This window comes from Dromaius novaehollandiae, chromosome 27, assembly GCF_036370855.1.
Source record: "Dromaius novaehollandiae isolate bDroNov1 chromosome 27, bDroNov1.hap1, whole genome shotgun sequence".
NCBI classification, from domain to species: Eukaryota; Metazoa; Chordata; class Aves; order Casuariiformes; family Dromaiidae; genus Dromaius; species Dromaius novaehollandiae.
Window position 1 is genome coordinate 5513248 of NC_088124.1, and position 17294 is coordinate 5530541.

At 43.8% G+C, this 17294-nt stretch overlaps 2 protein-coding genes across 6 annotated transcripts in view; one reads left to right on the forward strand and one right to left on the reverse strand.

The window, feature by feature from the left end:
* Positions 1-206: 206 nt before the first annotated feature.
* On the reverse strand, positions 207-4860 carry FAM72A (family with sequence similarity 72 member A). The gene is made up of 4 exons (XM_026112049.2): positions 4606-4860; positions 3727-3804; positions 2477-2601; positions 207-1614 (listed from the first exon to the last, which is right to left on the reverse strand). Exons 1-4 carry the CDS (start codon positions 4755-4757, stop codon positions 1520-1522), a joined length of 450 nt encoding a protein of 149 aa, XP_025967834.1. The 5' UTR covers positions 4758-4860; the 3' UTR covers positions 207-1519.
* Positions 4861-5226: 366 nt separating this feature from the next.
* Positions 5227-17294, forward strand: part of SRGAP2 (SLIT-ROBO Rho GTPase activating protein 2) — a 116839-nt gene continuing 104771 nt past the window's right edge. For 4 of the 5 annotated variants that reach the window (XM_064498101.1, XM_064498103.1, XM_064498105.1 and 1 more), the window contains exons 1-2: positions 5227-5392; positions 6096-6628. In XM_064498101.1, the coding sequence (XP_064354171.1) occupies positions 6562-6628 (67 nt within the window). In that variant the 5' untranslated portion in view covers positions 5227-5392; positions 6096-6561. Of the gene's footprint in view, positions 5393-5512; positions 5619-6095; positions 6629-17294 lie in introns of those variants that run through there. The other variant, XM_064498102.1, reaches the window with a different exon arrangement.

Here is a 17294-nt window from a genome sequence, read left to right on the forward strand (position 1 = left end):
TTAACTTGACACCTTTTTCAGTTAAGACTGAGATATTGGCAGGCTTCTCACCTAAAAAGGATGTGTCTGGTCTCCAAAACAAAATGAGAGTAGCAAGAGCCTAATTATTCAATGAGTTAAATTTTGGTACAAGGTGCTGCTTCATTGTTTTGATTATCCAACTATTATCATTACACATCTCTATTTATTACAGCACAGAGGAGTGCTTAGTCTGAAACTCATTTAATGAGCAGATATAACACAGGAAGTTAAAACATGGCATATATACACAAAGAAGAAACTATACACATGCACACATACAAATACATAATGCAGAAGAGGTAGTACCATTGATTAAGAAATACATAATATACAGTAAAAATAACACAATTCAGCCTTTGCCACAGCTCTTCAAAATAGCACAAGAGGCTAAACAGTGATTTTTTCAGCATCAGTCTGAGCTTAAAAATATATTCTGTTCTTATGATTGTAGCTTTAATTTTCTAAAGATGTCCCCTTCAGCTAGTCACCTGAAGGAATAATAAATTAAATACTATGACTGTAATAACTCAGATAATCACTACTTTTACAGGAATCAGGTTGTATGCTGCAGTATGTAAGGCTAGGCATGAACACTGAATATCCAACTTTTTTTTCCTCTCTCTAGGAAGACACCCATTCACATCATTGAATTGTCTTTTGGAGGTATTTCTATCCTTTAAGGAAAAAACATAGAAAGCTGGATGGATTTTATTGCTGACATTAATGAAAACTCTAGTGTAATCCTTAAGTTACATTAGGCATTAACTAACTTCAGTATTAAAGGTCCATCAAGAAAAATGAATCTGATCTCTATCAAAACATGATTGTACAGGTCCTGAAAGACAAAGACAGGAAGACTCAGTATAGTGGCTCCCCAGTCCCACATTCAGGAGTATCCTAGTATGCCTTAAATGCTTAAAAAACCAAGCGCTAAAAGCAAGAGCGCCACACCATAGAGCCAAAGCTCCTGTACTTTAAGCCACTAGTTCAGCAGCTCTGTATACTCAGAAAGGAAGTTCTAGGCAAGGATCTGTGATCTCAAAAGCAAAGTTCTTTCAGAGCATCATAGTCAACCAGACTGACTATGTCTCAATATTTTTAAGCTGTGTTTATAGTGACGGAAAGACTTGGCCCCATTAACATTGTTTTAGGAAAGAAGAAAAAAGTACAGGTAAAAAATATCCACTATTGCAACTTCAAAGAAAGAACAAACCAGACTTCAGAAACTCTATCTGGACATGCAGATGGCAGGTATGAAAGAGATGGATCTGACTGGGGGAGTGTCTTTGATCAGAATGATACACACAGGCAGGAGCAAGAGCCTGAGAGACTACAGTGAAAAAGATATCTATCTTTAGGATTGTTTTCCAGATTACTTAGTTTCCTATATTTTTGAGATCTGATGGGCCAGTGGGAAAACAGAAAACAAAAAAACACCCAAAAGAAACATTAATGCAACATAACAAGGGAAGACACTGAAGTATACTGTAGATAATGTTTATCTGATATACTCCTCCTCAGAGATGCATGACATATCTTCATCTGTGCTTTCCTCCAAATCTGGCAAGTTGCCCCAGAGCAATACATTCACACCTGTTGGGAGGGAAGTAAGAAGAGAGAGGAGGAAGAGAATTTTTTGGATTGTGACCTGACTTAAGTTGCACAACTGGCTATTTTTAGAGAAAATAACTGCTGTAATCATTGCAAAACCTTGTAAGTCAAGTTCAGGTTAAGCAGATCTGGACTATCTCCTATTTTTCTTCCAAAGTGATCTTGTAAATGTTGTATAGGACCCTGCCCACAGATGTATTCATGTAGCTATTAATAATCCCCTCATGCCTGATTTATTTCTAAATGCATTGATCTGAAACACAGGTGACATTGAAAGGTTTAGACAATAAGTTAATCTGATGCACAAGGAAGAGAAATGATTTGTCAGAACACTATGCACCCCTGAGAACTCAAGGCAAATGATGCTAGGCACTTGGCATCCAAACAACATGCATCTGATTAAAGTAGCTAACATGAGCTGTAACTGCAGCTTGAGCTAATGGGAACTGAGTTATATAGGGTCAAAGTGACAATGACTTGCCCAGAAAGAGTGCCCCTTGGACAGCTGCCTGATAGCACAGCAAAGCTAAATATACTGCTATAAATAGCAGCTTGTGACTGTTTATACTAGTTAAATTGCTTCTGGAAATCTTGACTTCTGCTCACAAAAAGGGGCATGGTAACTTCTCTGATGTAAATTTCTAAGTAGAGATTAATCTCATTTACAAAGTTGCTACAACTGCCTCCCACAAAATAGTTTGCTAGATTGGCAATAAAGTAACACTTGCCTTATCCCTCCATATGTTGTACTCCCTCCATATGCTTTAACTATATTGAGATGCCTCATTAAAAAGAGGACTCAGAATTCAACACTTTAGGGAAGGGAAAGAAATGTATTCCTTACCAGAAGAATCTAGTCTGTTGATGCCAAGGACTGCTTGGCTATGAAACATCCAGAAGTGGCCATTATTACAGGACAGCAGGCAAGGTTTGCATGGAGAAATCACGTGATAACCTACAATGTTACCACTAGAAAGACAAGTGAAATTATAAGCAAGGCAAATCCTAACAAAAAGCTAGTTGTTGGTTTTCCAGCTCGGACTAATGTTAAATAGCTGCTGTACCAGACAGATTGTTTTGTAATGCTCCTATGTTGATAAAGTTAAGGGAACAATATTAAACAAGCATCTTAAATATTTAAGAGAACATCTGTCAGGAGTTACAGAATATCTAAGTTTTAGAACTTTAGCACAGAGAACCATTTTGTAACCTAAATTGTGTAATCCAGAGTAGTTTACATACCAACAAACCAAATTCTTCTTTTTCTTCTTTTTTTTTTTTTTTAAAGGCCAGTGATTCTGCTGGAATCCATGCAGCAGTGCTTTAGAATGCATGTACAATGCATCTGTATAGAAGCACTGTGCATGAGACAAAATATCAGAAGTAGCAGTAATGAGACTGAGAATACCACAGCCTTATCTGCTCTCTTAGGTTAAAACCTAGGATGACAGGTTTCCTGTGTTTTCAATTGTACACTCTAGTGATATTTTCATTTCTCTGCTTCTGCCTAAAACAAAATACTGTATTTCTATCACAAACCCTCTGTATTTAAATCTGAGCAAGGTAAAAGTCTTGGTTATTAGCACCCTCTTAAATAACTGCAAATGAAGTATGTTACCAGAGTTGTTTTGAATCTTAAATATCAGGCATTAATAAAAAGGATAAAAGAACTCCAAGAACTTTAGTGACAGCATCTTCCATCTGCTAGCGACAACTAGATCTGCCAAGAGGATGTTCTATTAATTAGAATATGAGTAACTACTTCTTACTGTGGCCTTATTCACACAATTATCTCGGTGTTGAAGCAGACATTTAATCAGGCAGGTGGCATGCAAGCTTTCCTGTACACTCAGACTATTGACAAGGTTGTCACATTTCCACTTGGGACTTGCACAGAAATAGACTGGCAGCCATGCCCAGAAGCAGTGGGCTGAGCATCTATCGAGCAGCATTAAATGAAATTTGAAATAGGGAGTGCAATCTGTTCATTCCTTAACTCTTGCACTTCAGTAGTCAGCAGTGAGAAGGTAAGTAGTATTGCTGCAGTGCATGCGTGCTTGAGCAGGTGTTAGTATTACTGAGTGACATCCTTACCATTTTAAACACGCGATGTTCTTCAGTTTGCATTTGCAGATTTCAGTGAAATAGCAGCTTCCAATAAAGTCAACGGTACTGGATGGGAAGAAAATAGTAATACGAAAGTTTATATACAGTTATGATTACAGATTTAAGTTTTTGATAGTACAAGTCTGAAGTCACAACAGACCATTGTTAACTTTAGTTGTGTGTGTGTTTTCTTTAAACTTACCCAAGAGCACGCAAGTGCTTTTTCCTGCCCGTCACCAGCTCTACTCATATAGAAACAAGAAGAGGTCCATGAGACGCTACATTAATGTATCACAAGTCCTCTCAAACAGCCCAGAGAGCCCTGCTCCTCTCAGTATTCACCGATTCCCACGCGCTCGGGCCCTGCTGCTGCTTGCAGCGCTTTATCAGCCAGAAATCTGATGCGAGGCGTCGCCCTTGTTCCTGGCGAATCTCAGCTACAGAGCAACAGCTTAAAGGCCGGGATATTTAAAAGCGAACCTGTGATACCTTATCTCCTTTTTAACCCATATTACCTTTCATATTAACATGTCATTTTGCAATCTTATTTTCTTAGTATTCAAATATCGTTATGGGAAAGCCGCGCGGCGCAGAGCTGTCCTGGAACAGGAGCAGGTTTGTGCTGTTCGCAGATCACGTACTAATGTACTAGTTTTTGCTTAAGTGGGGAGCAGGCGGGACTCCGCTCGATCTGCTGCTCCTACATCTTCCCGCTGAGACGGGGTTAGGTTTTGATCAGCAGACACGGGGTGCTCTGGCTCCCCTCGCCCCTCTCGGTCCCCTCAGCGCTGACGGAGGGCCGAGCGCGATGGCGCAGGGGAAATTGGCTCCCCTCAGGCGATCCGGGGGGCCGGCGCTGGCGCTTACCCCGAGGGAGGGATGTCGGTGGAGTAGAGGTCGACGTCGGTGTCCGCCAGCAGCACGGCCTTCATGCCCCGCGAGCTCAGCACCTGCTGGCAGAAGCGGCAGCACAGCACGGCCACGCTCCGGTCCTCGAAGGTGCAGCCGCTGGCCGACATGGCGCGGCCGCCGCCGGGCCGGGCCCCCGCCGCGGCCGCCGTTAACGTCCACGCTCCGGCCTGTCAGTTTGAATTCCCAACCTCGTCCCCACATTGGGCAGCGGGCGCCCCGCCCCTCCATTCTGATTGGAGAAGACGCGTGCTGGGCGCATCCCCTCTGCCCACTGGCCGTTGGAGGAGGCCGGTGGCACCACCCCCAGCGGCTGGATATTGGTGGAGGGGCACGCCCTGCCTTGTTCTCATTGGCCGTGCCGGGAGCATTTTTGCATAGCTCGCCCCGCCCCTGCGCAGTCCTTGGGGGCGGGGGTTCCTGCGCTCTGCCTAGCCCCGCCCACCTCGCTGTGGCGGGGCGGCGCTAAGGCCGAGAAGCGGCGAGAGGAGGGGGCGGGCCCCGGTGGGGAGGTGGAACGGCGTGGTTGGCTGAGGCGCCTGTCGATCCCGTCCCGCGGCCTCCGCCGATTGGGCGGGCGGCGGGGCGGGGCGGGCTGGCGGAGGGGGAACCGGGCGGCGGGCGCCAGCGGCCGGAGGACGCCCGGCTGCGGGAGGTGGGGAGGCGGCGGCGGCGGCGGCGGCGGCGGCGGCGGCGGCGGCGGCGGCGGCGGCGGCGGCGGCGGCGGCTCCTCCGCAGCGCCCAGGTAATCGCCCCGCCTGACCCGGCCCGGCCGCGGGGGCCCCCCCGGGGTCGCCCCGCCCGCCGCCGCCCCTCAGCGCGGCCCCCAGGCGGGGCTGCCTCGCCGCTGCGGGGGCCCCGCTCCGGCCCCGCCGCCCCCGCTGCCGCCGCCTCATTGTTCCTCCCGGGCGGGGTGCGGGTCCCGCTCGGCGGCGTTACCGCTCCCTCCGCGCGCGCCTCCGCTGCCGCCGGTTCGTAGCCCCCCCCCCCCCCCAAAAAAAAAGGCAATTTTTTTTTTTTTTTTAAAAAGGGAAAAGTTGTGTCCCGACTTCCGCCCCGCCTGCCGGGCTGCGGCTCGGGAGCGGGCGGGGGGCAAAAAACCCCCCAAACCTCCCAAACCCGGAGCTGCCGGGCGCCGCGGGTCCCTGCCTCAGCCCCGGGCCGCCGCTCGGGGGTCCCGCCGGGGAGGCGGCCCCCCCGGCTCCCCCCTTCCCTCCCCCGCGGGGCTCGTCCGCGGCCGCCCGCGTCGGTGCCCCCTGCTCCTGGGCAAGGGGCTGCTGGCAAGGTCAGGGCGGCTTTTCCCTCGGCCACGGATTTGGGGCTGCGTCCTGCCACCGCGGGCTGCAGTCTTTAATTTTATATATATGTGTGTGTGTGTGTGTGTATATATGTACACACACATCTGTATGTACACGTAGAAGTACACATATATGTATTTGCGTTTGCAGGCAAACCAAAGAAAACGACCTCCGCCTTCGTTTCTCCTCTCATCTGGGATTTGATCTGCATCATCTCTGAGCCCTTTTTTTTTTTTTTTAAAGAAAAACGCGGAGAAGGCGAGCCGAGCCCCCCGACATGCTGCGCGGAAGGACTGCCAGCGCCTGGCCGTGCCGCTAGGCTCGGGAAGCCGCTGGAGGCTGCGGGCTCTCGCTGCTCGGATGCTGCCGCCGAGGGTTTTGGTGCAGGGAGACCGAAGTGCTGCCGCCTCCCTGCGCTGATCCCCGAACATCTGCGTGCTGCTGCTGCTGCGCTCTGCCTCACGCCCTCTCTCCATGGACTGATTTTCCTTTTTCTCTTTCTGTGGGGGGAGGACGAGAGGAAAATCGAGGCGTTACGCTGAGAGGAGCGAGGCTGCGTTTCTACATCGTGTTCTGGTGGATCCCTTCGGAGGCTAATCTTTTTGGAAAAGAAAACATGACGTCGCCAGCTAAATTCAAAAAGGATAAGGAGATCATAGCCGAGTATGACACTCAAGTTAAAGGTAGGAATTGCTTTATTTTCGTCTATTTCATTGCTGCAGTCCTGACTTGCAGATGTAGGAGTTCACAGTAGATATTTGGGTGGGGAAGGGGGAAACCATTTGCAGATTGACTGGAATTTGCAGGGCTTTTTCATAATGCAGTGTCGTATAGGGTTTGCAGTGCTTTTTCTCCCCCTCCATGGGCTGGGTTCCTGCTATGGTGTTGCTGTTTTAAGCTATCCCAGTAAGGCGATTTTTTTTTTTTTTAACTGAACACAACAAATCTTTGGGTTCTGAGAGATTCATATTTTTCTGTCTGCTCTAAAATGCAGTCCTGCGTTTGAAACACAGGAGCTGGTTGATTGCTTTTTAATCCTCCTTCTATCACAGGAATCTTTTAAAAAAAATCTGTGTAGTGTCAGAAGCACATATTTCACTTGGCAGTGCTGGGGACCTCTGCTTAGGGTCCTTTTAAAGCGAATTGTGCTAGAAAGTTCCATTTTTCAGGATTTTGTTCTTGGTGAGTCCATAATGTTACTGCCAGCTTTTTTTCTTACTGTGTTCTTGGGTATAACACCTTAAGGTTGCACTGTGTGTGTACACATATAAGATGCATTAGCTTTATTATATGCATGCAGGTAACAGTGGTGTTCCAGTCATCATAAGGAAGGTAATAGAGTCAGAGGTATATTTGTGATGATAATTCAAGTATTCTGCAGAATTCAGTTGGCTGGGTTTCAGAGTATCATGTGCCCTGGGTAAAAAAGGATGGTGAAATGTCTGCATAGCTGCTTACACTTGCGAAGTTTTCAAGATGGCACTTATTTAAAAAAAAAAAAAAAAAATCTTGTGTATGGCTTGATGTATTGCTGTTGTTAGAAAGTTATGAGATGTAATGATTTATCTAATTGGTTAAAACTTGCTTTGGTATGCTCATAGCATGCAAGAAAGATGGCCTTTGGGCAGGGTTGGTTGAGTTAAATCAATGCAATTAAAAAAATAGTGACTTAAATCTGAGCAGGAAATCTAGATTAAAACTGACAATTAAAACACTATTTTGCGATTATGTACTTAGCTATTTTTCCTAGTTGGGAGGTTTTGTCCCTGGTTGCAAGTCATTAAAATGTTGTTCTACAAATAGATGCATATCCTATACTAAGCTTAGGACTGTGGTGTGCTACCTAGAAGAAGTTTTGACATTTATATTTTTTTAAAAATGCTTATTTGAACAACTATAAAGGTCAGTGGATGTTTATCTTCATGATTTTTTTTTTAATTTTAGCATTCTTTAAAGCTAGAAATGGAGAACATTGTTTCCTCTTTACCATACTGGTTTCTATTCCTGTTTCAAGCTGTGTTTGATGGAAATAGGAATTGAAGCCAGTGTAAAATTAGAAGTTTAATATTTTCTTTCATTGTTACCCCTATGAAAATGTGCACAATATATAGAAATAAGTTTGTAGTTGCATAGTTTGGATTTAAAACAAATACCGATTGTAGCTAGTGAATTGGACACACGAACGCAAACCAAGATTTCAGAATTAGTAGAGCTCACCTTCTTACCTCTCACTTTTTTTCATGTGTTAGAGGAGGAAAAACATCTCTCCCCTTTCCATAAAGTGACCAACAAGATGAGTAAAACTGAAGTGAGCCTTCCCAGTATGGAGAGAGACTCTTACTGCCAAAACTTAGTTTATCACTTAAGGTACTGACGTAGAGGACTTGTCATTTCAGTCTGTGAATGAGGGCCCTAACTCTTGTACTGGTACATAGAAATATTTTATAAGACAAAAAGAAAAAAAAAGCTATCTGAAATGGGGTTAGTTTAAGAATAATGAATTGTCTTTAAATAGACCACTAGAAGCTGTGAGAACTGAGTTTCCTTCCTGAATTAGTTGTAAAGGTAGCTGTAAGTTTCTGGCGTGATATTCAGACTTCTTGTACTTCAGATCTCTCTGTAAACATCCCCTGGCCCACGCACTGGCTACGAGGGATCCTATGAAGATTAATTTGCTGGTGTTAGAGACCCCTTGTACTGGAGACAGTAGAAACTGGCATTTTAAATCACTTGGCCCACAAAAATGGCTAATGGAAGGTGCTGATGGATCTGGTGCCCTTTCCATGAGAGGGAGATGTAGATGGGCATTAACACCTCAAAGATCCACATGAGGGTACCATATCTGTCTTCCCCCTTTCCTCCTCACCTTGTTCGTTGTGAAATCCCAGGGCGAAGCATCTCTTCTCCACCTGCCTTCGACACTGCACGTGCTGCTTTCCGGACACTGGAGATCTTCAGCACTCTTAAATACCAAGTTCTGGGGAGAGCTTTATTATACAGTCATAAAAAATGACTTTTTAAAATATCATTAAACTTACTTGCTTAACATCTCATGAGTTCTTTCTCTCCAAGTTGGACAATGATTTGGCAGTGTCAGAGTGGAAACCATCGGGAAATTCTCGTGAGCGGTAAGACCTCTTGTGCCTGCAGCAGGTATGCTGGTCTTGCCGCAGCGCTGGTACGGTGGTGGGAAGGTGGAGGTGGTACTAAAGAAACACTTAAAAGCCACGCTGCAATCCAAAGGTCCGATGCTGCCTAGTCATTCCCGTGAGCCTTACATGACCAAAGTGTAGTACTAAATTTTGGTGTCCTGATCCAGCGCTAACTCTGGCATCAGGAACGGTTTAGGAATGGTGATACCTCTGATTGTGGGTTATTTGCTTTTTGTCTTGTACTGTGTAGTGATGCCATGAAGTGATCATTGTGGGAGTGAGATGAATCAGGTGTTGGTATGTTATATAAACTGTAATGTATCGTTTGTTGCTCTCAGGAGAAAATTCTTTTTTTTTTTAATTGGCATTTAGAAACAATACATTCTTTGCTATACTCCATTCAGAACTAATACGTTGGGAGCTGTGTCTAGAGATTTCATTTAAAACCATTAATCCACAAATTTGTGTTCAAGCACTTTGACTTAAATTATTACTAATAAAATGCCTGAGCTTTGTTTAAAAATTTAATTGTCTTAAGTTATTAATCATAAACCAGTACTAATCTTTAAATAGTTTTTGATTAACAAGATCATAGTTATTCAAACTTGATTTTCTGTTGCTGAATGAGCTTTGTAATTTTTTTGTAAAAGGTGCGTAGGGAGAGAGTGGTGTGGATGAGTGAAGGTTTTGTTCTCCTTGGCTTTGGCCTATTGGTTTTTGTTCTCTTCTTCCAATAGCTGGTTCTTCACCTCTTTTGGGTTAAAGTTAGCTCTTCCTGTGGATTGTGTGAGTGGCCAGTAGTGGGGCACGGGGGAATCAGCGTTAGGCTGAAATGAGTGTTTTTCTGAAGATGGAGGCGATTTACCTCTTAAACCCACATAAAACTCACTGTGCAGTGGCTGGGGAGGGAGAGCAATGTATTTCTCATTACTTGCGCACTGTATTTGAGAACATGCTCTGGAGTCTCTAGGTGCCAGTGTAGCGTCCATCCTTGGAGGTCGCACAGGAGATTAGGCCAAATGACCTCCCGAGGTCCCTTCCAACCTGAATTATCCTATGATCCTTTGACCTGCAGTACGTGGATGTTCAAGTACAAACTTACTGCCCTGTGCAGAAGTGAATTAACCTCTTGAGACATCCAGACAGGGTGGCTCTCCTAAGCAACTGCACTGACGTACCGCTCTTCCTTTGGGTCTTCTGCATTTAGATGATCTGGACAAAGTCTCCAGCAGCAGTAAAACGGATTGTCTTTGGGTGGTTGTACTGTTGTGCACTTGAATATTTCATGCTGTTGGTGAAGAGAAGGGAGGTCGCAGGCATTGGTGCATGCTTCTTGATGAGTATGCTACTGTCTTTGAGAAAACCATGAAATGGCTGTGTCATGCAGTAGGAATTCCCTTCACGAGATGACATGGGGTCAGCAGGGGAGGGAAGCGTCGCTTTGATATGTTTCTGTACCGTGTGCTCACAAAGATTGGGTTCTGTTAAGCTGGAAAGTGCGATTCCGTGGTCTCCATATGGAGTCTTTGATATCTCAACCTCATCCCCTTGTCTGGATTGTCTTTCCCAGTTCCTTTGTGCAAGTTGTAGTAAAGCAGAGATAATTAATTTATGCTGTGCAATGTGCTCCGTGCAAGATTTGGACTCTGCCTATCTACACTTGACCAAGGACTGCCAGGCTTTTTGTCTTGTTTTGGTTTGGTTTAAATGTATTAAGTTGGAATGTACATTTACTGAGGAAAGAAAAGCCGGTGATTTATCTTTTAATTCTTCCTTTCTTTCTCCTCGTTTCCCATGAGAGCATTATATTTAATTAGTTTGTATAAAGCTTCAGTAAATAGCTTCATGGTTTGGGCTACAGAAATTTAATACTGAAATTTTTAACAAAGCAGTGGTTCATAAGCCACTTCAGTTATCGAGAAGTAGTCTCTGACGAAGGTTAAAAATGTGTCTTCTGCAAATCTTGTAGCCTGATTCAAGAACCACTAAGAATATGAAAAATAGATGAGTTAATCTAAAGCAAAAGCCAGCACAGCACAGAAGTGGCTGTGTGTGGATCTAGCCGAGTACATCTTAAACCTAAGAGAAGAGCCTGGTAGAAGGAACTTGAGGCAAGTCTCCTAGGTGCTCTCAATTTCAGGCTGCTGTAAGGTCTAAAACTTTTTTTAGTATTTTCAAAATGGCTGAATTTCAAGTAAGTCCCTTTTTCTTCTATGTATGGAATGGCTGATAGCTTACTTGGTCAGATTGTAATTTTTTTTACTTTAGCTGCTGCTTGAAATTGGTAGGCATCTTGTTTGTATGCTGCATCTTTGGCCATCTTGAAGGATGTTAGGCGGCTTTTAATGCTGGCAAGTCTTATGAGCAGTATAGAGCTTTTCTTGATGCAAAATTACAAAAGCAGCTGTGACTGGTCAAGCACTGTAATTTTGGGGATGGGAAGTATGATGCTTTTGGTGGTCATTTAAAACAAGCTTACCTGATGTTTTGAGTCACTGGGTAGTTGATGAATTTTTTTTAAAGAAAACTGGGATTTCTCTTCACTGTTAAATTTTTGTTAATACTTTGCATACAGTGCTTCTCTAGAAAGAAACTATTTGCAGAACTCTTTTTTTTTTTTAGATAAATTTATATGACTTAGTTAAAGAAAAAAGGAGCAAACCTATGCATCTGGGGATTTTTAGTGTTGGTGTTATGTATTTATGATGCTGATTTGTCTTTTCAGAGTGTGTAAGTCTTGTGTCTAGGTCACTAAGTTGGTTGCTGCACAATATTACTCTGTTTGCAGGCATTGATAGCACGTATGTGTGCTTTTGAGTTAGAGCTGAACTCTCGGCCACTTTGGCAACGCCCGTTTCATACACAGTGTGAATAGACTTCAGTCATGCACTTGGGTATGGTTGAGCAGAATATTTTTAGATTTTGAGGTTGTATATATTGGATTACTGTTTACATTTAAAATGTAAAACTACCTTTTAAGGGTTTTGCAGTTAATCAGTGCTCCGTGTGTGTAAGTGATTCCATTTGTTTGCAGCAGTGACTTGCTCCAAACCCTGGCCATGGAAGTGCTTTTGAATTCATCTGTTTTTCTGCAGTTCTTGATAGTGCTAATCCCCGGGGTTTTGGAGCTGCTTGGATTGGGCCAACTAAAGAGCCCAGTGCCAGAAAGAGGGGGAAGGGCTGTTGGGAGATGGGTTTGCTGTTACAGCAATAGTTTGTATTTCTTATGTACAGTTCCTCCTAATGGCTTATTAATAAGGAAGGGGAGAAATGAAAGAAGGCAGTTCCTCCCTCCCTCCCGCCATCTCCAAACTTCAGCATCGGGTCTCTGTCTCGGGTCCGTCGAGTGCTGCACGGCTGGAGTCCGGCGTGGACCGAAAGCCTTCGCTCTGATTAATGTTGCTGTCTCTTCCAAGAGCAGGACAAATTGTCAGTGTAACTCCGGTAGGGGTTTTCTAGAAGTTTACTAGTGTTAGCAAGAGTTTTCCCTAATTCCCAACTAAGAGAGCCCCACTACATTTTTTCTTCTTTCTTCAGCTCTGAGTGGTTTTCCTTTCTGGGAATGGTGCACATTAATAACTTCAGCTTTTTCCCTTTGTAAAAAAGCTTGGCTTTTCTTTATTGAATTTTTAATGCTTATTAATTTTTGTTTGTGGGAATTTACTTAGGAAGAACCTATTTGCCTAATTGACTTTTTCAGACGTCTTTCTGAAGAGTGAAAAATCTAAACCTTTGCTTGGATGGACTGTGTGGTTAAATACACGTTCTTCTGAATGGCTTTCATTTTGCCACACGGTTGATAGTCGCTACTTGTGACTTATTTTTCTTCATTTTTGTACAGCTCTTGCAGACTTTTATGCCTTGGGTTGTGGTGCTTTTCTTTTTGAGAATTTTTGCGCATCTACAACATCATTGTAGTTCTCCTGCTCTCTGAATACCGTCCACCTTCTGTAGGTGATGAAGTAAATATGGAGTTATGGCTTGACTTGCTGAGGGCTAAAAAAGTGTGTGAGAAAATGGGAGAAAGGGTTTTGTCTTCACAGTAATTCTATCATAAGAGACAGCCCTTCAGTTCTGTTCAGTTTTTTCTCCTTTTCTTCCAAAATAACAATATTACAAAAGGCAAAACAGAACCTTCTTTTTGTAAAGCCTCTAGACAGGAGTCAGTGAAACTCTTCACTGAGCGGTTTAAAGTCAGAAAACACATGTGGGGGTAGAATAGCTGTGTCAAGGAAGCTCAGCCCATATTTTTTCAAAGTACATGCTGCAAATGCATTTGAGCCATTTTAAATCTTATTTCTTGCTGTTAAAATAACCGTTTGGCAATGTTAAACCCTAAAGCTTTGGACCCAGGCGTTTTGCTTTGAATCAGTGCTCTGAGAGTTAATTGCTGCTTTAGGAGGGGAACCTAAAACAAAGCAGGGGCTGGGAATTTAAAAAAAAAAAAAAAAAAAAAAATCACTTCCTTTGCAATTCTGACTGTAAAATGACGGTGTGTTTACAAGCACCGGAGTTACCTGGGCGCGCTGGCTGTGCTCCGGAGCGGCGCGGGCATGGCGTTAGGACAGCAGCATGCAGGCGGCGGTGGGCAGCTCCGCAGGGATCCCTGCATCGGGAGCAGCAAGCCTGCCGGTTGCCCTTCTTTCACCAAGCCAGGCAAGAGAAATGGGAGGAAGTATAAATGTAAATGCAAACTGTGGCTGGGCGTAAATCTTGGCTGATGTGTCTGGTACAGTCACAGTGTTTGATCTGGTGTGTGCTTTTTTGTACGCTGCAGCATGCTCCGCAGAATAACGCGGTAAATCTTCGGAGTAAAATGTATGCAGGAAATCCTCAAAATGTTCCTGGGGTTCCCCCGCTCTGCTTTAATGCACGCTTTTTCTCTAGGTGTGAAAATGTGGGACAAAAAATCATTGGTCTTAAGCGTGTTCAGCAAGCCACCGAGCTAGTTTCTGACTCCCGTTTCTGCCTGTGGCATCAGCCGAGGCAGGCGGGGGCTGTGACTTATCCTGCTGGAGCTGTGGCCCCTAAGCAGCTTCTGGCGTTTTGACTCCTGAAGTTAGCCAAATAAGCAGATTAGCTCTAAACCGAGAAAGGATTTTGATCCGCAGTAGTGAGTGCTGCGGCAGGGAAATTTGGTCAGCGCTACTGTTTTTGAGGCTTTTTTATTGTAGAACTTTCCAGGAAGAGCTTTTTGGTTTCCATTCTTTTCTTTTAGGTAGGGAAGGGTTTTGTTTGTTTTTCCCCATTGTCACTGGAAGAGGTTTTCGTGCAAACAGTAAACTATGGAGCTCTACAGTTTATAAATAGTGAGTGTTTGCAAACTGAATGTACTTAATAATAATAGTTGTTGCCCCCAAATTAGTCTGTCTTCTCTTTCTTTGAGTAGCTGTCTAATTCCCCTCTAGTGATGTCCTCTAATGTTTCCTTGAGGAAGGGGGTTTGTGTTTGTCAGACCTATAGCTGGCAGAATTGCTAGACTGTGTCTGAACGAGCAGATCAGTTGTTTTTGACCAAAGATCTTAAGGCTCAGTCAGTCGCAATATTTCTGTGTTACTGTTTTGCAATGCAAACTGCGCAGGTTAAGTGAACCCGTTTTTGTTGCCATGGCCTTCAGTACGTTCCCATCGGTACTGTTACACTGGCTCCAGAAATGGTGAGGATGGTGCTGCAGACGCGGTGGTGAACGCTGATCTTTTAATCACCGGGCCGCTCGGCTGTGCTCAGAGCACGTCTGGATATTGCAATAATAAAACGTGCCGCTGTCTGCTGCTGATAGAGGTTTAGTAGTGAGAAATCTTAAGGGGGAAAACAGCTTGGGTAGCAGGTCCTTCAGAGCAATTACCCTTTGCTTTAGTGATACGAATGGAATTAGCTAGGGGTTGGCATTTCCCTGTGTCAACCATTATATTTAGGCATTAACTGATCCCCTTGTTTCCTTTCTCAGCAGGCAGTGAGTGATCCATGCAGGGCAGGAGAAAATCAGATTAAAGGGCAATTTCAAGGAACTTTCTGCGCTCTGGCATATTACATGCGATCGCCTTTATTTTAGGAATATTTCAGATGCTTGTTGGGTGGAGTTTAAATATAGTGGGATAAAATGCTCCCCTGTCTTTCAGGATGCTCCTACCTGTTAGTACTTAATCTGCAAAGTTAGGTGCTGTGGGAAGGTACTTTCCTTTATCGTGTTTAGGACTGGGCTGGTGCTTCTACTCTTCCCGCTACTAAGAGTATCTAGTACCTAAAATGCATTTCATGCGATGTACTTCCTTTTTGGAAAAAATGAGTTGTTCACATGTTTCATTAGCACTGATTATGCTATTAAAATATGAAGAAATTTTATGTAGGGAAAAGATTATGGGCTGAAGAAACTTTCGGACAGCTGCCAGAGGTAGTTATTTGCCTTAGGCAGTAACATGTGGCAGCCACCGACAGATGTAACTCTGTTAAACTGGTGTGCTGGAATCCTTCCTCATCCATGCTAATTCATCCGGAGGGGGCTGTGCTGTGTGTATTGCTTGGAAATCACAACTGAGATGAGTTAACAACTTCTACAGTTATTTATAGTGCTGTGCATAACCATCCAAGGCCTTTTGATCTGTGGAAAAAAAGGTGAAGTTTCCTAGAAAACTCATGCTCCTCCAGCTTCTTGGAAACCCACGGTACGCACGGTGTTCCTATAAAGCAGGAATTGGGTGTACAATGCTAAGGAAAGGCAGGGGGAAGCTTAATAAAATGCTTGCATCTGTTCCTTTTTACAGGCTTACTTCTCTGACTGTAGCATTTGACACATCCAGTGACTTGTTCTTTCTTTTTTGTCTGTGGCTGTAAATTAAGTTTTATTGGCCATAAAGCACTTATTTAAAAACAAAAAAAATCAGTCCTCCATCTCTAAAATGGGGATCACAGCGCTTCCCCGCGACAGTTCCACGTGAAGAGTCATATTCGAGGAGTGTAAAGGGCTTTGAAAGCAGGGGATAGAAAACACATACATGAGAAGCAGCCATTATTATGGTAAAAAAAAAAAAATTGTTAGTAGGTGCAGTGAATATATTAATAATAATAACAAGCCATAGCATACTAAATGTTTTATGAACTGTAGAATTACAAAGCTCTGAGCAGACTCATGGAGGTTTTTCCCCTGCATTTGATAACCACTTACTCAGAAGTTTAATAAATGAATAAATGCTTCTGTGAAGTGGTTTATGAAGGGAGCTGGTCTCTGCTGCGGTCTCATTAATAAAAGTGACTCTCTGACTTTCCTCTCTTTCCATCAGTTGACAAAAAGAGACCTGCTTCATCACATTTGCTCTTTTAAAAAAGAAAAATCGGTAAGCTGCCTATATTTCTGTCTGCCTAGCAGGGTTGGCAGGTATCTGTGGGACAGCTCAGCAGGGCTGACCCCGCAGTGCTGCAGGCAGATGCTGAAGTATGAACAAAAGAGGTCAGTAAATAAAGTGCACATCTGGAAAAGGCAGGGCGAAAGTTTCTGCACTGTATGGAGGGAGGAAGAAAATACAGCATTACAAAGGTCACAGGATGCAGTACTGATGTTTGAATGGAAACTTAACTTGCTGTGAATGAAAACGTGCTCTTGTATTTCCCCTTGGAGCCGAATGACTAGAAATTCTGGATGCTTGTTCTGTCTGTCTGTCTCCTCTGTTTTTTGGGCTTGGGTCTGTGAACAGCTCTCATGAGCATCCGTGAGTTGTGCAGCAGAAATGGAGAAATGGAGGACAGACAGTATATGTGTATATATAAAGAGATGCTAGTAGAGGTTTAAATACACTGATCTCTATATGTTTAATAGATTACATTCCCAAAGGTGTCAGCACTGATGGGAACGGTGTTCTCGTGACTGTTGTCACACAGACTTGGAACATGGGGCTAAACACGCTTTTGATTTGCCTCTTGCAGCCCTGGGAAAGTGGGGTGGTTCCCCTGTTGCAGGTGCTCTACAGCTTCTGTTCCACTTAAGGCAAGAGCCTTTTATATTGTCTAAACATCAATGCAAGACTTAAACAAAATCTAGTTGAAAATCAATGTTTTACTTTCTGAGAAGCATGCATGCCTGCAAGTTGCACACACGTGTGAGCTCTTGTGCTTGAAGCCCCATATCTTCATTGTGAGTTTGAGACCTTCATAGAAACTTAAACAGCAAAAATCCCCAAACTCCTAAAATGTTGTTTTTGCGCTT

What these genes read in the sequence shown, in the direction of transcription:
- FAM72A (XM_026112049.2), bottom strand. Translation starts at nt 4,757, where the DNA reads ATGTCGGCCAGCGGCTGCACCTTCGAGGACCGGAGCGTGGCCGTGCTG. An exon ending in ACCGACATCCCTCCCTCGGG is followed by an intron (nt 3,805 to 4,605) that starts GTAAGCGCCAGC and finishes CTTCCCATCCAG; the next exon opens with TACCGTTGACTTTATTGGAA. An exon ending in AACATCGCGTGTTTAAAATG is followed by an intron (nt 2,602 to 3,726) that starts GTAAGGATGTCA and finishes TTGTCTTTCTAG; the next exon opens with TGGTAACATTGTAGGTTATC.